Source organism: Epinephelus moara, chromosome 20 (genome assembly GCF_006386435.1).
Source record: "Epinephelus moara isolate mb chromosome 20, YSFRI_EMoa_1.0, whole genome shotgun sequence".
NCBI classification, from domain to species: domain Eukaryota; kingdom Metazoa; phylum Chordata; class Actinopteri; order Perciformes; family Serranidae; genus Epinephelus; species Epinephelus moara.
In genome coordinates, this window is record NC_065525.1 from 22,744,410 (window position 1) to 22,767,912 (window position 23,503).

The following is a 23,503-nucleotide window of genomic DNA, read 5'->3' on the forward strand; positions in this document are numbered from 1 at the left end:
ACATAAAGGTGTATAACATCTCAAGGGTTTCACCGATCACCACGCAACGCTGTAGGCATATAACCACACATAATCTGAGGGGACCCCTCCATTATTGACCCCATCAAACAAAATGGGGGCGCTAGAGAGCTAATTTCTTATCTAGGCCTAACCGCCATATCGATTTTTACTAAACTTGGTAGATATGTAGAACAGGACGCCTTAAGGTGACTGGAGGAATTTAACTCTAATTGGCAACTGGGTGGCGCTATAACAACAGAAAAATGCTTAAAAATGGCTAAAATGCGACCGATCGCTGTGGCTCCCCCTGTGGACAAATGTTTTTGTTTTTTTTCTAATTTTTGATATGACTAAAGGCCCGAACATACTCGGGCGGAACGTACGCGGAACAGACTCCGCGGAGGTCTGCGCGGACTCAAAGCGGACATCCGCAAGCCCTGTGCGCGCAAAGCTCAGATTTTACGACTGCATGGACTCCGCTCCGCGCACCAGTGACTGCTCGGCATGTATTTTTCACATCGCGGGGATTTTTCATGGACATTTTTACAGGAAACTACAACGCGGAAGTGCGCTCGACTATGAAAGCCCGAATGACTGCGGACATTCCTTGCGGAGTCCGTTCCGCGTACGTTTCGCCCGAGTATGTTCGGGCCTTAAGTCATGGTATGGTATGCTTTACATAATCACGGAAATTGTCAGTGTGTCATTCTGTCAGTCAGTCATTCTGTCTGCCCCACGTTTTTCTACTCACTGACGTGGTCAATCTATGTGAAACTGCACATAGGGATTGAGGATTGGCATAGGTAGAAGGTGACAAAGCTACCAGTGGGTATGGACTAGTTTCTGCATAATGCATTGTTATCTGTAAGCATTGAGCTAAATTATGAATGCTTGAAAACTGCTAATTCACAATGTAGCCGACATGAACGTCTACAGAGTTCTCCGTGCAAAAAGCCTACGTCGACGATACGCCTTATGTTGGTGAACACGTTTGTTACCCTAATTTGCATGAAGTGGCGTCCCAATTCGTAGGTAAAATTCCCTACCCCTCAACACTACCCCTTGGTCGTTGAGGGGACTCTATCTGGCGAGTGCACTTGAAACCAAGGGGTAAGGTTAAGGGAAGAGAATTGGGATTGGCCCTTACTAGTCTTCAATTGTCCTTTCCTGGCTTCTTATAGGGATCTAGCTGTTCTATTATATGCCTTTACCCACTTAGTCATCATATCCTACATTATTGATGATTATCTATCAAAAACCTTATTGTGTAAGAAAAAATAGTCAACAATACGATACCATCACAATATCAATATGAAGGTATTTGGTCAAAAATATTGTGACATTTGATTTTCTCCATATCACCCAGCCCTAGGTGGTCATATAAAATCCCATTTGTTTCTCATTAATAGTTAAAATCAGAGACACTCGCTGCAAAAACATCCAAGCTTTGACAACATTCGAAACAAAAACCTGCTTCTCCATATTTTCATTGTATAAGTGTCTCAGGAACAAAAAGAAAAGCCAAGATTTAAGACTGTAATAATGTGCCACCTGAGAGAAAGCGGGGGCAGCAGTTCATATCCATGCTGAAAAGGCCAAGTGCAAAACGCCTTATTAGGTTAATGTCAGCTAATGTCAATGTAACATCACATCATGTTAATGTCACACCATTGAGCTAACGGAGTATCATCACTTAGGCAGAGTTCCAGACTAAAATGTGTTTCTTAATGCATACACATAGTTACCAAACCGATGCAAATGCATGCAGAAACACACACATACATCAGTGCATGAACATCTGGATATTGATTACGGATCACTTCATGATGTTGTATGTGATATGATACATGAGAATGAGCAACAGATGGTCAATACTTGATACATTATGAGTCATGCTGTTGCAATTTGTTCTGCATTAATGGAGAATATATAGTAGGACCACAGATTTTGGGTCAATATACCCCTCTCCCTCACACACTTAGTGTACATGAACATGCAAATATACACACACACACACACCTCCTAAGAGAGCAGACCGACAGGGTTGTTAAAAATTCATGACAGGGCTTTGACGAGGCTCCTCTCCCCTCTGGGAGATATGGGGGAGGGCGAGGAGGGTTGTGTGAGGAAAGATACCTAATTACCCTTCTCTTTTTTTGCTCTCTTTCTCTCTGTATCCTCTCCTATCTCTCGCTCTTTGTCAAACACGTACACACAGCGAGGTTATCAGGCTACCCAAAGAAAGCAAAGCCACAATCAAATGCGCTCTAAACTACAGACCCTTGATTTGATGAGACCGCTCCCTGAGTGACAGCTAACCTCTCTAAACTGGCATAACAGTTCATTACAGAGCCACTGCAAGTTGCCGTCTTGCCAATTGATTAGAAGCCGGCGTTTCTCTCTTGAAACACACAAATTTAGCACTACAACGGTTCAGTTAATGGGAGTGAATAACACACTCCCTGTAGCGTGCTTGATCTAACCGCTCATTAGTCTCCCTCTCACTTATTGTGGTATAGATATCCCAGCTCCACACCGTAATGAGTCCACTCTGTCACTGGATGACCACTGGAGACCTGAGGAGACTCGCCGCTCCCCTGCAGCTTTAATGGGGGGAGGAGGAATATGTGGATACGAGGACACTGGGAATTGGATCCATGGATGCAGGGAAGTGGAGTCGTTTAAGGAATGAGGTGCTTCAGTGAGAAAAAGGAGCAAAGAGGAGAAGGAATTAATAAGAATCATGACACCTAATACTAAGAGGCGAAAACATCCACTACTACCTGCAGGCAGAATTGCTGATACATGTTGTTTGGCTATATTTTGCTCCCAGATGAACATAGGAATGGTCTAATGATGACCGCAACAACTGTTATGCCTATCAATGCTCTAACAGTCTAATAGGGCACATAATATTTCTCATTTCATGCACCTTCCAGTGTTCATGCACGCTGATGTATGAGATCATTACACCGCAGCCACAGAGAGCACAGAAATGTTTGGAGCTGGAGTGTTGGATGGCATTGGACTCGTACCTGCTAGCCCCACTGAGGGATATTTCTGCCCTGCTCTCACCAGTCTTAGTTGTCATTCTGCCAGGGCAGCCCAGCAGCCCACCATGCATTTAGTGAGAAAGCAGAGCACAGCTTAAAGGATAGACAGGGAAGATGAGACAGGCTCTGCTAAACCTCACAGAGCCTCCCAGACTCCCCGTATGTGTGTGTGTATATGCATGTGTGTGTGCGCGCGTGTGTGTCTAAAGTCTCCACACGCCTGAAATCAATGGGCCATTCAGAGCACACTGCCTTCTCCCCCACACAACAAAGCAATACTCACAAGAGTAGTAACAGTCTAAAAGATCATTAACACCCACATCCAGACTCATCTTTCCCATCCTCGTATCTGACAACGTGTCCACATTCATGAACGCTGGTTATCTCTCCGACATAATGAGTCCCAGCTCAAAGGGATGACAAGAAAGTAAAAATGTGGGAGATGTGAAGGGTCAGTGGGAGAAGCAGAAAAAAGAGAGAAGTCTGAAAATGGAACAGGAAAAGACATAAATTATGAGCAGATGGATTAACGGAAAGGACAGTCCAAAGAGAGGAAAACAATACCCTGACTCAGCATGATCACAGTGGTCGTACTTCTCATTAAAATTTAGCTTATGAGAGTGAACAGTGGGGTGATAAAGAGAGAGATATATACAAGGGTGGGTGGAGGTTGTTCAGTAAAGAATGATGGGAGCTTTTTCCAGCAATGCTTTAGTTTGTTTCCTGGGAAAAGTGTGTGTGCAAAGAGTAATAAGAGAAGAGTGGGAGATTAAAAGAAAGAGTAGGAAACAAGAGGAGACTTGGGAGAAACAAGAGTTGGAGAATAAGGGAGATGGATAGACATAGTCGGATGGAAGAAACAGAGGTGTAAGAGACGAGTGACACAAAAGAGTAAAGAGGAGAGTTGGAGGGAAAGAGAAGAGATATGCAGAGGGAGCATGATGAAAGAAAGACAGAGGTCAGAAGTGATAAAGAAAGGTTGATTTCAAATTCCAGTTTGACAGAGGACTGTGGCAAAAGGCCAGGAGCTGGACACAGGAGAGATACAGTAGACTGGAGAAAGAGAGGGATGCAAGGATCCAAGAGAAAGGAGGGGAGACGACTAAAAGGAGAAAAGGAGCGTGAGACTGAACAAAAGTGCAGAGGAATCTGCAGCTGTGAGAGCCCATGGGGAGAGCCGTGCTGCTCCACATGACTTCTCTCAGAGGCCAAAGCCTCCGATGGGAACAGTAAATCTACAGCTGCCTCCAGTCTCATTCGCTCTCTTTGGCTCTTTGGCTCTCGTCTCAAAGATGCGTGTGTCTCTTCTGTCCACTTCACAGAATTTATTTATTGTTTGTCACCTGATCACAGATGCAAAATTTACGGTGTGGAGGGAGACAGGGGACACGTCCCCTGCACTTTATGAGAAGGCAGTATTGGACGCTTCCACTTTTTACAGTCCAAAACTATATTTTATATTACATGATATTATATATTTTTACATTAAATACTATTATGTTATATAAAAAAAAAGCATGGAAGTTGGAATGATGTTTTTGTCTTATAAGTTGTCGGAAATGACATCATGAATGAATGGAGGGAATGAAAATGACAGTAACTTAAAAACTAAAAAGAATTTCATAAGTAAAATCTTCAAACGTATGACAGTATCTATAGATGTTCTGATACTGATATCAGTGTCAGAAATGCCTTCCAATACTGCATAAAATGCTGGATTACCATGTAATTTATCAATAAACTTTAAAGCATTTTTACATGAATCAAGTCTCCCTTGCCGCTCTACAACAGTAGCCTACGCAGGACACACATACAGTGCAAAGCCGCCAGCCTCTGACCTCTTGACAGCTACAGCTGCAACTGGGAATTTGACCCAAGTCATCAGAGTCAGCTTGCTAGTATTACTGTTAACATTAGAAGTCATACTTGCCACCTGGCCTAACAGACCTATATATATATATAAACATGAAAAAATGCCTTTTACTACTCACTCACAGCCTTACTTTTTTTATGCAAAATTTCTTAATCCATGTAATGGACTGAGCTGTGCCAACATACCATCATATACTGTATTACCTTAAGTAAAAACAACTTTCTTTGAAAAGTTTTCTGTATGAGACTGCTACTTTTGACAACTTTGTATATAACAGTCTCTCAGCTCTAGTTTTATAATAAATGCATATTTTGATAATCATACTGCTGTGAAGTGTAGGGCAGATATCAGGGCACTATTAGTGCAAATGTGAAATAAAGTCTAGCAATAGGAGAAAAATTACATGAGATTGTAGATAATTATAGATAATAATATCATTTGAAATGTTGGTAATCCATTAAAATGCTTATTGGTTTTTCACCTTTATTAGTAATACTTTTTAAAGCCATTATTAAAAAAATAAAACTCCTTTACACTGAGTGCCCTTTCAGAAAGTGGTATCAAGGCAAATTGATAATAAAAGTGGAACTAATAAATTCTAAAAAGCTGCAATTTCCTGTGAGATCAAAAGTCAAAAAAATGTAGTGGCAACAGTGTCAGAGAGCAACAATGTGCACGTGGACTGTGGATGAGAAGAATCATCTCACACTGGTGAGAGAGAGGCCACTAATTATCTTGTCACATCTCGATTACTGCAATTACAACAAAATATTAACATTTTTATTCTGAAAAATACTTCATGTCACATTTAATCATTGTTGATTTTTATTGGATTTGAAACAACTCTATCTCTTGACAGTGGAAGGTTGTAACTGTGTCCAAATCACGTACTCAAATGTAACCTCGAGCATGTTGTGATCCACCAACGCAGTTTGGATTTCTTCTCGACGAATGCATTAGACACTTGTCCCTGGCCTACCATAAGTCTAGTTAGAATTCCCCATCTGCACGGCTCCCTCCCACTCCCTCTCTCTCGCTTTCTGTCTATCACACTCACACATAAACACAACTGCGAGCGCACAGACAGACACGCATGCAGACACCTCTTGTCTGCTTAATATGATCAGCGCAGAGCGGAGATGGGAGGTTGAGTAACATCTGCTCTGGAGACTGGAATATCTCTGATCGTATCATAGCCTCTGTTCATTACTGCGTTACGTTGGCACACACACATTTACACACACACATACACACACACGAAAACATCATAATGTCACATCTTGTGCTCATTATTATAACATTGTGACAGCAGGCAACAGATTAATAAAAATATGGTCCAACACCTGGGGCCCAAAGACTCAAACACATCCACAAAGAACACACACACAAATAAAAACACTTAACACACACTTCTAAATGAGGGAAACTGGATAACTGAACTGAACTACATTACATAAGGAACCTTGAGAACATTATATATGCATCAATTAGAGGATCTAGTTGTATACATTGTTATATTTTTGTTATCTTGTTTACAATATTGTTCTGATCTGCAGACATGAAAGTGTTGCCATATTTTCTTTTGTTTTTTTTAACATAAAACCACAAAAAACTTTTTTTTTTCATGTAAATCTTTGCAAAATGCTGGGAGCACATTTCCCACCATATGTTCCTCTTTAATGCAGACTTCAAGGTGAAATTATAAATAGAAATCCCAGTACTTGTACAGTCCAATGAATACTTTCATTGCTGCTGCTATATCTCAGAAAATGAAGTATAATCACATTGTTAACATCGTAAGATTGAATGTTAATAGGGGTATTTGGCATTGAGATTATCTGTACCAATAGGTAATTTGATGGAGCCAACTTTTATTGACTCATTCATTAAGAACAAATCTGTGTAATGAAATGGAGGACTTTAATGTAGATATTTCAGACACTAATTGTTTTTGTATGCAATTTTGGAGTCATAATAATATGTCCCTATCCAGTAAAATGATGCCTGTAAACAGATTTACATTCAGTATATTACCAAAGCCTGTAAGACATATCAAGGTTTTATCATTGTATCTGTACAACATACATGAATATATTATACCAATTACGATTGCATCTACTGAACGTGACTATATCAACAGGAGTTGATGTAAGCAATGTAATAATAGCAAAAGCGAGTATGCCATCCATACCGACCTTTTGAATAGCACGGAAATTCATAGAGATGTCATCTAATATGAATATGTAATATAAATATGTATGTATATAAATATTTAACATACGATTTCAAGGTCAGTGGATTCATATGTGACTATAACCGCACATCATCTCAGAGAGGACTGGTGACTGCTGTCTCACGCACACCAGAGCAGTATATGGAAGTTACATTGCAGACCTCCTGCAAAATGCAGCACAAGAATGAGGGATTATTAACCTGGAAATCGAGATGCCCCCTAGCAAATTCACATTTGCACTGCAAGGGAATCTGGCCCCGACGAGCAGAGCCCGTTGAATCGCCAGTCGGACCAATCAGATCAGTCTATCTGACAGAGGCGGGCACTGGGCGGGCGTAACATGGCGACAACAGCGCTGCGCTGTAGGCGTCGAAAAGTAAACAGCCAAGATGGCAGCTGCCGAAGGACCGCGTCCATTCAATTTAGTTTTGGAAGAAACGCTAAGCCAACTACACTTGTCTTTTAACTTGAGAGAGAAACAGAAGACTGCCCTAGAAGCCTTCGCTTCCAGGAAGGACATTTTTGCTGTTTTGCTGACAGGATATGGCAAAAGCAAAATATATCAGTTAGCCCCACTGGTCGGCACACAAATGGGGCTTATTGCAATGAATACGCCACCTTGTTTTTTTCTCTGATTGGCCATCGTGCTATCCAGTTGCGTGCGGCGGCATTTGAAATGCCTCAGTTAGTACCGCCCCTTGGGTAGGAAGGGTGTATCGGTGAGGGCCAGACTCAAAATCTTTCTAGATTTGAGTCTGGATTTCCAGGCTAAGGGGTTGTTACAGTAAATGCTGTTGCAGGTATCCCACTAACTGAATGGCAACATGGGTGTTGCCATTCAGTTATAGCGGGATACCTGCATGTGAAGCCATTTGCTCAATCTTAATGTGGCCTAGCGGAGGGCGTTAAATCTGCCAGCAGTTCAATTTGTCAGGTGTAGGCAGCATTTCTGACAGGTTTTATGACAGAGTTGGTCAGTCTGTTTGATTTGCGTCACATTTTGCCACACTAAAATGATTAAAGTCAGATGAACAGACTGAAAACTTTATTTACTTAATTAGCAGTTGGAAAAAAAAGGTAATAAATCGCGATATATCACAATATATTGTATCGCAATACTCAGCATATCGCAATATCGTGATAATATCGTATCGTGAGTCTTCTGGTGATTCCCACCCCCATTTTTTAAATGTAAAAACCAATATTATTATACTGTACAGATATAATATACTATAATATTCATTCATTCATTCATTCATTTTCCATAACCGCTTATCCTGGTAGGGGTTGTGGAGGGACTGGAGTCTATCCCAGCTGACATTGGGTGAGAGGCGGGGTACACCCTGGACAGGTCGCCAGACTATCACAGGGCTGACACATAGAGACAGACAACTATTTATGCTCACATTCACACCTACAGCCAATTTAGAGTCACCAATTAAACGGTATGTAACAGGTTTAAATATGCTCCCTGCTTCAGTTCAATAAATGAAAGGACAATCAATTTTGGAAAGAGGTCAAACATATGACTGGTTGAGCCATCTATCACTCATGGATACACTACGTACTGTATAGAAGAGCATTACGGAAAGCAGCACAGATGCTGTGTATTTAGCCCTGTTCAGGTGACTACTGTAAGAGTGTCTGATACATACTGATTTCATCAAGAGCAGAGAAATAGACTCCGCTGCAGCTCAGGTTTGAGAATTTCAATGGACATTCTGAAATATTTATTCTGCAGTGAAAAGGGATCATCTTTGGAGGCATGAATTCAAGCTACCCACGATGCAAACTGACAACGTACAAATTCAGCAGTAACAATTACCAAGGTATTGCTGCTAAAGCCTGGCATTATTAAATAATAGTAATCACTTCACGTCCATTTTTAATATGCGGATGATTGAATCCAGTAAAATGTTCCCAGTTCATAAATGACAGCTTGAAGCCCATCATTCCAATGCTTTTCAATAATGAACTCAACTTGCATGCCAGTAATCGTGATGCCAGCACTGGAAAGGAAGATTTCATTTTGAGAACACACACTAATGCACACACTCTTGCACACACACAGTGCTGGGCCACCTGTGTCCTGTTGAGTTTTAGTGGTGCTGGTTGAGGTATTACTCTAAGTAATGTTGTAGACTGGCTCATTAGTCACCGGACAGAGCCCTTCACCCCAGGAAAAGGGAGGAAATTGCACAGACACACACATACTGTATACACACATGCACGCACACCTCATGCAGATTGTTCCAACAAAAGCAAACACATGGCTGCTGGTTGTTAGCAAGAGAGAGTGGTGGACTGTGGACAACAGCTTGATGTGTGTGCGTGGATGTCTGTCTTCAGTGTTTTATCAGTTTGCCTTTCGCCATAACAGTTCTGCAGCATCAATAATTAAGTGTTTAATTACAGTGCACTTAGACAGCAAGACCAAGAGAGAACAGGCTGTGGATGGAGGAGGGAGAGATGTGTTGAAGTAATTGGATCTTGCCTCCGGCACATCACAGATTTTCACTGTGTGGTCAACAGCTTTTGACGAACCTTTCCAGAGTGGTAGATGTAAGCTTGACTCAAATGACCCCTGTGAACTTTCATACTTTTTAAAGTAAATATGTCTTTGTTAATGTATTCATGCATATGTGTATAGGGGTGTCTGCTGTCAGTGCCTACTGACATGGTATTTTACTTTAATAGCAATTGCAACACTGGCCTTTCAAAATGTGGAGTGAGTTGACAGATATAAATGTGACGCTGATCTGAGAGGACACTCAATGGACTTCACTTCAGGAAGGTAGAGTAGATATGCATATACCTTATGTGGCCTACAATGAAAATTACTCAATATGCAAACTAATTTTCTAACTGCTTATCCTCTTGAGGGTCGCGGGGGGGCTGGAGCCTATCCCAGCTGACATTGGGCGAGAGGCAGGGTATACCCTGGACAGGTCGCCAGGCTATTGCAGGGCTGACACATAGAGACAGACAACCATTCACACTCACATTCACACCTACGGACAATTTAGTGTCACCAATTAACTGTCCCCAATCTACATGTCTTTGGACTGTGGGAGGAAGCCGGAGTACCCGGAAAAACCTACACTGACACGGGGAGAACATGCAAACTCTGCACAGAAGGGCTTCCACACCTTCCACAGGATCAAACCAGGAACCATTTTGCTGTGAGGTGACAGTGCTAACCACCACAATACCGTGCCGCCCCTGTCCTAATACTCAATCTTGCTTAACCTAGAACTAAGTAGTTTAAAACTTATGCCTAAAACGATACCTGCATCTGATCATTTTTGTACCCAGATCTGGACAAAAAAGTCTCTATATGTCTTTTTATGCAGCCAATCACCACAAGCATCCTTTGCTTTAGTACGATGTGTGATTGACCCCTACCACAGCAGCTAGAACCCATATAGTCTCAAGTGTAGTGAAGTTGAGTGCAGTGTACTTGATGAGTTGGCAGTTCAGGGTGGAGAGATACCACCAGAACATTTGATAGTATGGCTATACTACACGCCTGTGGCATCTTGTAGAATATACACAACTGAAAGCTTTCATTTACAAGATGGGTATCGGATGACGTAGACCAATAGGTGTCAAAGGTACTCTGTTGGTATTGGTATCACTTTAAGGGCCCTGATACACCAAGCCAACAATCAGCCACTGGTCAACATTAATGCCACTGGTGAGCATCTGTCACGCTAGTTCTTGTAGTGTGTCCAGCACATTGGAACTAGTCAGCCCTTGTCGATTTTTTTTCGGCTGATTGAGTATGCTGAATTGGCATCACAGACCGTGGAGCCTGTTAGTGAATGAAATTTACTCTGATTGGCAGTTCAGCCAAGTGCACGAGAAGAGAAACAGAAGTAAGGAAAGCAAACAATGGCTAAAGTCAAGAGGGCATGCAATCAAAACAAATGTGTTAATCTCAGGTAAGATCATGTTTTAAGCCATTAAGCTCTTTAGCGGAAACAGTTCATATTTGTTCGTGCTGTTGTTCGGTATTGCACGGTATATATCAATTGTTCTTTCAACATTGGGTTGCAATGTGAGTGTGCTAACTGGCTAACTAGCAACTTGAGTTCGTTACATTGGTCTTCGAGTTTCCCATTTTGAATGACGAATACAGACTATTGCCGCCGGCTGGTATGGAGAGTTTTTTACTCTCACACAGGCACAAGCATCCTAGTTGGCCGTTGGCTGTAGTCTTTGCGGTGTGTTCAGTGCAACTTTTTGGCTGAGACGAAGGTGATGTGAGGCGATGCAACAGTCAGCCTTCATCGCCGCTAGTTCTTTGATGCTGGTTTGGTGTGTCTGGACCTTGAGGGTACTGGTATTGGTACTAGTATTGGAATTTTCTAACAATACCCAGCCCTGGAAGCAATAGAGCTATTTGAACCCTTACACCATTTTTGAGCCACTCTATAAATCGTCACTCTCCTTGCCATAAAGTCATATTAACCTTAGCTTACCACAGGCAACAGTCAAGTGATTATACTGATTATTTGGTCAGGAAGGGCAAGTCAGAGAGGGAAAATGGGAATTGGCTCGAGCCACTCTTGCTGCTATGTGTGTACTTCACAGTAGGTGTGTGAGTGCTTGTGTGTAAGTGTGTGAGTGTTTCCTGTTGAGATCAAACCCCAGTATACATTGTAAAACCTTTGATAAAGCGATCTCTCCTAACAGTGTGCAGCCGAGTACTCATTAATAATGCATGTTACACTCTGCCACACGCTTATTTATGGAAGCACGAGCAGACACACTTCGACACACACTTGTTTCACACACACCTGTGGCTAGGTAAACTGTGGCCTTTCAAAGGTCATCCATCATGCAGAGTTAGAGATCAGAGACGGAAAGACAGGGAGGAAGAGGGAGAGAAAGATGGAGAGGCAAAGTGAGGATGAAAGTTTGAAAGCAGTTGACAACTAAGCGAAAGTGGCTCAAGTGCCTTGGGCTATCTCCAATTATATTGACACTGAGAGTCACTCCCAACCTTATATCAAAGGAACTCAACAAGAAAGGATCTCCCAACTGCAATGAACAATCTCTTCCTGTATTCTGTCTGATAAACAGCCAAATCCCTTCATTTAACTTGGATGATTGGTCAGCAAATTCAGCTCAAAGCACAAGTGTGAAATCTACAGGGACTCTGTCTGTAGAAGTTCTGACTGGAGCTTAGTGTCACTACTATGTGATGTATTCTAGAAGTCTTGGAAAGACTCCAAAAAAACACCCAAAATTGACAACCCCCTCTCAATCTGAATCTTCCCTCACTTTACCACCCATCCTCTTTTGTTTAGTCTATCCGTCCATCACACCATACATCCATCACATTCATGTATTTGCTCCTCGCTCACATCATCCCCTCATCCATTTATCCCCCCCATCCATACATTTCAAGACAGAGAATTCAATATCAGTGTGCCTTGAGGTTACTCGTCGGAGAGGATGAGACACAAAGATGCAATAAAGAGTGAGAACTGATCGATGTCCGGAGGTTGGACGGACTGTCAGCATCAGGCGAGCTGACCCTCCCACCCACCATCGACCACCTACCCTCGACACACACAAACACACACCCAACCCTCGCAACCATCTCTCGGATAATACACTGAAGCCAGTTTTCTCTTCGCTGCTTACACATCTTATGGCACCAGCACTCGGAAAAATGATAAGGACACCAGGGTGTTTACTTAACATACACAAGACAGACACTTGGCAGGAGATGTGTTTATGGACATTCATAAATACTCCCTCTCCATTACTAATAAGACAACAATGGCGATGCCTTATAAAGGCAGAGTAAAGGTTCAGTGAACTCCTCCTGAATGTATGAAAAACAGTTCAGACTCCTGATATGGATGAGAATCTCTGACCCACTTCTAAGTAAAAAGAAAAAGAAAAAGGAGGGAAAAGAGGGGGAGAAAGAGAGAACATCCCCAGGGTCAAAGCTCTCATTATCACGTTGGATAGTGCAGAGGAAAGATCTCAGTCCTTGCTTTCTACTCTTTTCTGGGTATGCTTCGCCCACTGTTGTTACTGCATACAATCTATCATCCACTAAGTCACACAATAACATGATCTGTACCACACATATCACCTTGCCACTGAAGTATTAATGTGCTTGACCAAAATATTAAGGCACAGTAACAGCTTGTGACAAAGTGACAGTCTCCAGAATTGTTAACTAGGTTGTTGCCTGTTCTTATTTACCTCACAAGAAGCCTTTAGTTATGGAAAAGGTTCAGGGATGCTGCCTCCATGTGATCACTAATCAGCTCAAAAATTGCTGTATCTGAATATAGCAATGATTAGTCCAAAGGGGTGGTAAATTTGCCTTCTAAATACAAATGAAAAAACAGAGGTATGAAATAGAAAACATGTTGTATAGAATCTTCACGTTTTGACTACATTTCAGGATTTCAGCATTTCTCCCATTAGATCTTCTCACCAACACTGCACCATCAGAGCTGTGGTGCTCTGCAGCTGAAGCCCTCAGGCTCAGTGTTGTGGGTTCAGTCCAGGTCAGTTCTTTTTTTTTTTTTTTTTTTTGAAGTCAAACTGCCAAGAACAACAGGAACATTTTCCAGTGGAAAGTTTAAACATTGAAATCTCTTTTCTCAGTTTGCCCTTTCTGTCCAGGATTCTGGTGGGTGTACTGTCACATGTAAGCCAAAGGCACTCGGCTTGTTTATTTAAATGAAGAATTTGCCTTGGTGAATTATAATAGTTTATTTTGATTATTACATTTGTATAATTAAATGTCACAAACATTACCATGTCACAAAAACCTACGTCACGACATTTCCCCCCTTAATTTTTTTGCCTTTTTAGTATGATTGCAAACAGTGACGGCTGCCCCCTGATAGTCGACCTAACATATCGACCAGAAAGGTCATTAGTCAGCAAGATTTCATTGGTCGCGTAGTCGCAGAAAAAAAAAAAGTGAAACTTCATTAGGAGCTGTGCCTTGTCATAATAAATCAAACCTATAAGACTGGACCATGTGGGAATTCAATTTGAAAGGACAGACGCAGGAAGAGGCCACGCCCAGCAGTCAGACAGGAGTCACGTTACAAACCAATCACAGATATCTTTCCCTTCTTCTGTAAATATTCAGTCTGTGATAAATATAGAAGAGTTGATCATGTTAGTGCAGGGCTACCCAGAGCTTGACATCTGTCCCACAGACAACAGGCCTACACACTTATAAACAGCGCCTGAAAGAAGATCAGCTCTGCACTCAGGATTTCAGGTAAACAGGCAATACGATGCCCGATAAGGTTGCTTAGCAACCTTAGACACAACCTGCCACCGCACTAATTTCCAGGGCTGGTACCTGCGGTTATTCCACAAGCTAGTTAATAACATGTCGGGCAGGAAATCCAAAGTGTGGGATCATTTTGAGAAGCTGAAGGACGAACCCAAGGTGATATGTAAACTCATCTTCATTGGTCGACTACAAACATGACGTATCATGTGAAACACATAAGTAGCTACATGCCCATTAGCCACTTAGCACAATCATTACTGCTTTGCCGACAGCGTCATTAACAGGCGGCTCGCTCAGTGTGTGACGTGCACTTGTAGATAAAATATAGGCCTATATTAATGAAGGTTCATTAGTACGGTTTTGTATTTCTCTGTAATGTAGCACAGTGTTAACAATGTTACTGATACTATTCTTTCTCACACCTTCAATTCAAACCATTGTGTTGCCCCGCCCAAAATATATCATATAATAATCAAAATAATATCGGAAACACGTGGGCGACTAGTTAACTAATGGCCCTATATGACGATTGGTCGATTAGGAAAGTTCTTAGCCTGGGGCAGCCCTACCAAAGTGGATTAAATATATGCTTCCTTTATTGGGGGTGTAGGAAAATATTAATACACTTGAGTATTGGTTATAACCTCTAGATCCTTTTGTTTTGTAATCTATCCCTAGCCGTTTGACACGTCCACAACATAACAACTTAAGCAAGCGTAAACACAAAGAACACGGGCCTATGAAACAGGCACAGTCAAAAAGGGCACACCGCTACATCCTTAAATTAGATATTAAAAAGTATCGAAACATATCACCTGTATTGAATTGTAACCCCATATTGTGATGCGTATCGTATCTCTAGATTCTTGCCAGTACACAGCTGTATCTAATATACATATTCAAGTCTACAATGTCTTGACAAGAAGCAGATGGAAAACGTCTTATCTTAGCCATGCTTAATGAAGATCTCATCCTGTACAGCCTTCAAACCAAAGTAAAATTGCAAACTGACAGTTGGTTCCTCTAAGTAGATTGAGTCTTACCTCCAAGGCAGCAGACCTCTTCCGCAGCAGCTGTTCAATTTTCCTGGCTGCTCTGGCCACAAGCTCCTCTGCGTCGTTTTGCTCCACAGAGTACAGGTGTTGGTTTCTCAGAAAAATCTAGACACAAAGAGAAAGCAGTGGGCGTGTAAAATCACACATATAATTGATGATTTAACAAATACTCTGTCAGAAATGTTATAGTCAACAAAAAGTAGGACAGAACTTTTGAACAAGAACTCTGCAACTTCACTGATAAATGTGGTAAGACCATGGCAGTATTACATTTGGTTTCTGTGCTCTCTTTATGCTCTGTGTGTGTGTGTAGTGTGTGGATGTTTATACCTGAGTGAGGCTTTTCCCAGCTGTGGCCGTGTCTGCCAGGGTGACAAGCTCTTTCTGCATCTGATCAACCCATTCTTTAATCCTACGGGACAAAGCAATGCACACAGCCAATCTTAATCGTGACTCAGAAGTAACCAGTTTAGAAGAGACATCACAGACATTTCACAGCGCAATTAAACTGTCAATCAAGTGATCTTACATCTATCATCTAACAAGACCATCTGGACACACACCCTAAAAACAAACAAGGCCAAAGAGAGACACCCTGATGGGTCAAGCAAAATGTCAACCAATCAAACTCGAATCACTGGGAACAAATCCAATGTCATCTAATCAAACACGTGTCATTGGGTGTCAACCAATACGATTACTTTTTTAAAGTTCAAACATGAAGTCAACCAATCAGATAAGTGTCAGCCAGTGTTGTGACCGGTGACAGTGATGTTAGCGGACAGGCGAGAAGCGGGAGGTGGGATGTGGCCAGGACCGACGTGCTTCTCTGTATATCAAAGAGCTCCGGGGACATCAGGTCCAGCCTGCTGGTGCCCCACACTGGATTATACCTTCCTCTCATCCTCCTCCAATCATCTTGTCAAACCACAATAAGCTCACAGCATGCATTATAATATACTGACATAGTAAATCACTCCGTGCCTCCTGAGCAGAGTGGCCGCGAATTGAGATGGGTGAGAGAAGAATGTCAAAGACCTACCACATTATGCATTAAGACACGGTGACTTGTTAGAATTATTGGACTCATCTAGAGGTGCACCTGGTGTGAGAGGTTTGCAGGAGCAAAATACTTGTGTGCATGTGGACGCATTGATTCACCATATATACTGCCATGCACACACACACACATACAGGCACACTGAGACAGTGCCATTAATATTGTATGAGAATGATAACAAGTTGGCATGGGATACAGATGCTCTCATTGCAATGCATTCACACTAACACAGGCTGAGCTGCGATCATGGCAAAGAGACATATCATGGCCTACTCACATGTACACACTGAGATACACATAGAAAAGCAGATATGCATACCCAGAAAATATTCCCCCAAATCTGTCATTGCAGCAGAATAATGAGAGTCATCCAGGTTACTGTATGTGTGCAAAACCTCTACGCTGACATGCAATACAGAGGTGATGAGGTGCAAACAAAGACAGAAAGGTACAGAAGATCAAGAAGCCAGAAAAGAAAGGGGATGATGCATCAGGGACACAGAATCCACAATGGATGGGGAAAATTCTGAGCGAGTACGCTGCTGGAGAAAGATGAGACACTTTGCAAGAGCAGGAATACCAGGGGGGATAGCACAGTGTGAAATTGTTTAGGAAAAAGAGAGGGCAGGTGGAGATATTAGAGCAGGGTCAGCCATAATTCAGATGCTATCCCTTAATTCCCAAAGCCAGATGGTTTAGGGTTTGTGGACAACACTGCAGACTGAGGCTTGGCAGAGCTTTATGGCGACGTGAAGGAGAGCTGACATCGATGTCCAGCTTCTGTACTGTGTTAGGGTGATTTAGAGCTGTATGTGAGGGTGTTAAGAGCCACCAAATGGTGTTTGGGTACTCATCTTTCTGCTGTCAACAGGTGCAAAGGGACCAATGGTGCTGGATGCAATCAGGTGATCCGCAACCACAAAAGAAGCATAAAATATGTTTTTCATTCTGTTTGTCAGTTCTAAGACACTAAAAAAAAACAAGAGAGGAGAATACTGTTTGATGATGCTGTATCTTTGAATGAATTCAGTCTTGACCTTGGAAACAGTTGAGAAACCCTCAGTTTTACTAAACAGATTTAGAAGCAGTTCTGGAGCTTTTGAGTATACCCATAGATTGTATAAAATAACAGACACAGCCACTGGGCTGTCACCCATTGGTTTGTTGACTCTTGAGGTCAGAGCTCACCCTGATGCTAGCTGCTAGCTTGGTTAGCATGGTGAAGTATGGTTAACTTTGACAATGCTAATGGTTAGTTTCACTAGAAAAAAAAAAAAACAGGCTGCTTAAAACTATTAAAAATGAAGGTCTACTTACCAGAAAAAAACTGAACATCTGACTCCTTACAGGTTATTTATTTATTTATTTTTTGGTGTTTTAGGCCAGTGTTTCTTAGATGGTGTGCCGTGGCATACTGCGATATTCGACTGGGCCTATACCAAAAATTATAACTGAATTTTTAATTGACTGTATCAGTATATTGTGCACATCCATTTCCCAAAAAAGAGGTAAAATCTGGCTAAAAAATGTAATTTAATTTAATTTATTTAAAAAACCTTCACGGGGAACCTATTTGTTACCATGTTTTTTCCTGGGAATTATAAATGTGTGACTCATTAAAAGCTCTGATTGGCAGACAGTGTGAGGGATGATGACAAGACGATCTACCACTGAAAGAAACTGTATGTAGACAACATCATGAAAGCTACCTGTCTTATTTTTTATTATATTTATTGTCTTATGTTGTGATAAGAGTGAAAACACACATTAAAGAAGCTATTGTGCACAGATACAGGGGTGCCTTGCCTTGATTTTGGATTGCCTTTGGTGTGCCTTGGGCACAAAATGTTAGAAAACACTGTTTTAGGCGACCAAAACATTACAATTAACTTTAATGAACTGAAAACACACTGAAATAGTGACAGCTAGCTACACCTATACTCCGTGATTCTAGGGTTATGCTGGTTACATTCCCTAACCAATGTTGTCATCATGGTAGCGACTTGTCTACTAACGCACCCACCTGTCACTCAAAGCGGCCACACCCTTGATTATGTGTAACTTTAAGCCTTATTATCATTTCAACATGACTCATATAATAATTCATCACATTGTTAGGAAGGGGAAAACAGTAAAGTTGTGACAGTATATTTATTTCTGCTGGGCATTTTAACATTGGTTTCCTTGGGGATTGGCTTGTTTTGGAGGCCAGCCTCAAGTGGCCATTTGAGGAACTGCAGTTTTTAAAGCTTCTGCAATGGCTGCATTTTTCAGCTCTGGATGTTACAGCTTGATCATATCACATGATCTTCGTCAGTGGATCAGAGTCTGCCAAGTTGTCCCAGACTTGTAGATTTTCAACTTTCTACTTCTTCTAATGCATGCTGGCATATATAGTAAAGTCTGTTATGGGAACTTTTATCTGCTTATGAACATGATTTGATATGATCAAACGCTCCAGTCCGAGTAGACCTTGTGGGTGGACTGTTTTCTCATATGTCACCGGCTAAGTTGCACTACTTATACTTACACTCTAATAATGCTAAAGCTTGCATTTATTTTGCTTTTTTAATATATGGTATATTAACCTTATGTTTAATCTGTTAGTTTACTGTTTTCTCTTATGGGGATACAGTTACTAAATGTGAATATGCAATGTGCATTTAAGAGCAATACAACAAGTCAGATCCCTCAAATGTGAACATAAATAATAATAAATAGAATTCTTTATGATTCTTGCTCCGTATAGTAGTTATGCTTACAACAACTGTGCATCAGATGTTAAGAAATTGCCACTCCCTGCTTCTCCTCTTCTCACCTCTGTTTCACTCTCTTCTCACCACCTCAGTTCTCTTCTCCTGATCCTCCTCGCTCCTCTCCTCTGCCCCACCCTTCCTTGTCCCCAAATCTACTAACAGCAAACTGATTGTAAGGTATTTTAGTGGACCTTGGACCCCTAAGCTCTTAAAGCCTGAAGCATTGACAAGTCAATTGTGAGTTAGAGTTTATGTGTGTGTTTGTGCGTCAGTGCGTGCGTGTGTTTGTTGGTGTGTGTGTGTGTGTATGTTTGTGCTTCCAGGGACTTGACATTCAGAGAAGCAGAGGGCCGTCTCTCCAGAGTTTAGCTTCTGTGAAATCTACTGCTACCAGTGCAAATCTCTATAACAAAAACTCCCAGGTGCTGACAAATGGATGAGACAACCCAGGCTGTGGTGCAGAATGTGGACAGTGTGTTCCTCTGCACGTCCAATATGGATGACATGGACTCTTTCTTCCTCAAAATCTATTAAGAATATTTTGGAATAGCTCATCCCAATTCTCACGACACCAAATCCCTTGTATTTGTATTTGCTTTCTGTGTGTGTGTGTGTGTGTGTGTGTGTGTGTGTCTGTGTGTAAATACCAGACACTGCAATGTGCACACAAATAAGTCCTGACTGTGAAGCGCTTGCTTGGCTCATTATATACAGTAACGGACCATAAAATAGAAAGTTATGCTACCACTTCCCAAAGCCTTTCGCCTGTTGCTTTATATGAATATTTGCAGTCAAATCCCCTGGTTAAATTGGCCTTAAACGTTCAGATGTGTTATCCATAGGCATGGAAAATCTCTGCACATTATCTCCTCATTCTTAAATCATGCATTTGCAGCCATCACTTGAGGTCCCAACCTAGTTTAATGGCGATGCTCCATAAATGCCATAAGGTGGGGCCTGCTCTCAGCCCGTCATGGCTGATCTATGTGAAGGGATCACTGCCTGAATGTAATCAATCTCATTTCAGCTCCAACAGGGCAAAGCCATTATCCTATCGTCATCGCGCTGTTATCACACGCATAACGTCAGCTCATTTAAATGGCTAAAATAACATGGTGATTCAGAGAAGCCTTAACGCTAATAAAGTCGTTGTTGTTGAGCTGAGGTAGCTAAATTTTTTCTGCTCTGGTTGCTGGGCTTTGATTACTGCAGCCTCTGGTACAACGCTGGATAATTAAACACGCACACACTAACGCACATACAAATGGCAACTGGGTCAGACACTGCCCTACATTGTTTTTCAGACACAGGAAGAGCAAATGAGAGCGAACCAGAAAGAGAGGCGGAGAGACAATACAAGAAAGAGAGAGGCAGATGTTGTGATGCCATCACTTTGGCACTGGATAGAGTAATGAGTTGGCCCATAGTGTGTATCTCAGTGGGAGGCTGTGTTAAACTACAGTCTAATTACACATCATTACAGAGGCAAAGACAGAAGTCTGGACAGCAAAGCAGACTGAGGCATGGAAACACTGCAAACACTGGAAACAATGTTGCACCAAAACAACCCGCTGTGCGCTGCTCACACTCTGTAGCCTATACCCCAACACTCAAGTGGCCAATTCAGCCATTCTCCAGCCCAAAAAATACCTTGATATAAAGTGGAGGGATTTTTGGATCAAGCTCTGACCAGCCCAGCACCCCCTGTCTTTCTCACAATTACCAGTGTAGATGTGCAATGCCCGTGGGCTTGTTGGTGATCTGATTTTGAAATACTGGCACAGTCAACATGAGTTTATTGGAACAAACTCTAAAAAAAAAAAAATCCCTCATGATGTGGTATTTGTCCCCGTCTTGTTTTTATTCACTTTGAAATGTTGCTCTTGACGTCTAAGGCAGTGCAAAATGTTTCGTCTCCAGAGTGGTTACTCGAACAACACAGCTATGTACTGTGGGATCATAAAGAGGCACCGAACCAGCTGGTTACAGCTTGAAAAACTACCTTTACATGATCAGTGTTCTTCTCTCCATCCATGTGATCAGTGTAATCCAGGAGAGTACACTTGATGAATAGAGCTACTTTAATTTCTTCTGGCTCATTCTGTCTATGTTCAAGAACTCTATTGCATCTTATCATCATGCAATCTCCAAAAAACACCTCTTCATGCAGACATGAATTGATATCTTCCTCTTATATCCCTATAGTGGTATCTCGCCATTGGATAGACTTGATCATACATATTTACTGATTCTATTCATATTTACTTAGTTACAGTTTCCTTGTTTTGTTTCACTGATGAGCTGAACAGCAAGCTATGCAAAAATAGCCCTTCTTTTTTATTTCTTTATTTTAGACCGCAGCAGTGAGGATAGAAAAAGGACTATGTGGTAGATGATCCAGGCTGTGTATTTTCCTCTGCAGGGGATTCAAAAGAAGAGCCCTTTACAACCTCCTCTGCTTCTAATAGAAATTGAATTTAGCAACCATTCAAAACAAGACGGAAGGTCACGGAAATGTAAAGATTGTGATATTGAATGGTCACCATCACCATGGCAAACTCAGGGCCGACTGTCAGCTTCCAGTGAAATGTACATTTAGAAAAGATGCTCAGTGTTTTTTGCACTTTAATCAGAAATATGCATTTGAGGTCTTTAGGCTAGAACCTTTTACGAACATGACACCAGGCATGAGCGAGGTGGGTGAAAGGAACAGTCGAATGTTGTTTTTTTAACTGTATATATATCTTTTACGAATTGATTTTACCTGCAAGATGATGGAGGCGTTTTGTAAATACAAAGCACCTCATGGAATCCACTTTGACACTTGGTAACACCGAGCATCCAACACACAAAATACAGCTATTTTTTGATGACTCTAACTGTACGTATGCCAAAGGGTTACCCAACAAATGTAGATTTCAGCTACAGCAGTCTAATCTGACTCTAATTGGTGACATTGTGGTTCAAGTGAGTGCTGTCAGGACACTGGAAGTTCAATCTTCTGTGCAATTTTTGATACTGGAGGGAAAATTTGACACTGCCGGCATACAGGGTAAACATTTTGATTTAAAGATAAATATAACAAGGTCATACAACATGACAACAACAACTATTCTTTTCTTGGTTAGTAGCAGAGAACAGCAAAACAACTGTAGTAACAATAACAGTAAGAGAGCGAGTGAGCACAGCGGGTATATCGGTATTATGGAAAGTGAGTATTGATCAAAGTGTATCAAAAAATCCATATTTGGGACAACACCAGTTCAAATATGAGCAAGAGTGTTCTGTAACTTTCTACTGGTGCTGCAGAACTGTATTATACTAAGAGGCAATTCTAATATTTAGACGATTTTGGCATACATAGGATGAACAGATGCCAAAATTCTGGTCTAGTCTGGTGACCAAACTTCTAATTCAAGTAAATAACATAAAAAGGAGTTGCAGGTATATTGTGTTAAATGTGATTCATGCACACTCAGCAGGTAACTGAACACTTACATGTGAATTTTCACTGCTTTACTCTACGCTGCCACTGTCTCTTGTGAAAGAAATAATGCATCTAAAGTAATGTCTTAAATACTTAAAAACAAAGTAAGTATCGATTTGTGGTAATCTGCATTAACCCCACCAAAACTATTAACATAGAATTAAAATCTGATATTTTCCCTAAACAGATTGATGGATCCCAAATAATAGTCAAATCTGTGCTGATGGTGTTAAAGTTCAATATATGCCATTTTCTATACCACAAGGAAAAATTGACATTGCGGGTGTGCAAGTTAAACATTTTTACTAAAAGATAATATAACAAGGCTATGACATGACAGCAACAACTATTCTGATGCCTCCTGCTGCTGCTGTTATCATTAGTCACACTTCTACTGTTATTATTCACATATGATTATTGGCACATATGTAAACTATCAGATATTAAAATATACTTTCAACGTATTGTACCACAGTAGCCAGAATTATTATTAGAATATTATTACTTTCATTAATGTTGTTGTAAGCTACTGTCATTACCGTCTGTCCTGCATCTGTCTCTGTCTCTCTTTCTGTCTCATTGTGTCATACGGATTACTGTTAATTTATTATGTTGATCTGTTCTGTACAACATCTATTGCACGTCTGTCCGTCCTGGAAGAGGGATCCCTCCTCAGTTGCTCTTCCTGAGGTTTCTAC

At 41.3% G+C, this 23,503-nt stretch overlaps 1 protein-coding gene across 1 annotated transcript in view; it reads right to left on the reverse strand.

Annotated features, from left to right (window-relative positions):
- The window catches only part of LOC126407560 (voltage-dependent calcium channel subunit alpha-2/delta-1), an 84,590-nt gene that overhangs the window by 59,234 nt on the left and 1,853 nt on the right, over positions 1 to 23,503 (reverse strand). Inside the window, exons 2-3 of the mRNA XM_050072558.1 lie at positions 15,833 to 15,914; positions 15,491 to 15,607 (exon numbers count right to left, since the gene is read on the reverse strand). Of these exons, the coding sequence (XP_049928515.1) occupies positions 15,491 to 15,607; positions 15,833 to 15,914 (199 nt within the window). The remainder of the gene's footprint in view (positions 1 to 15,490; positions 15,608 to 15,832; positions 15,915 to 23,503) is intronic.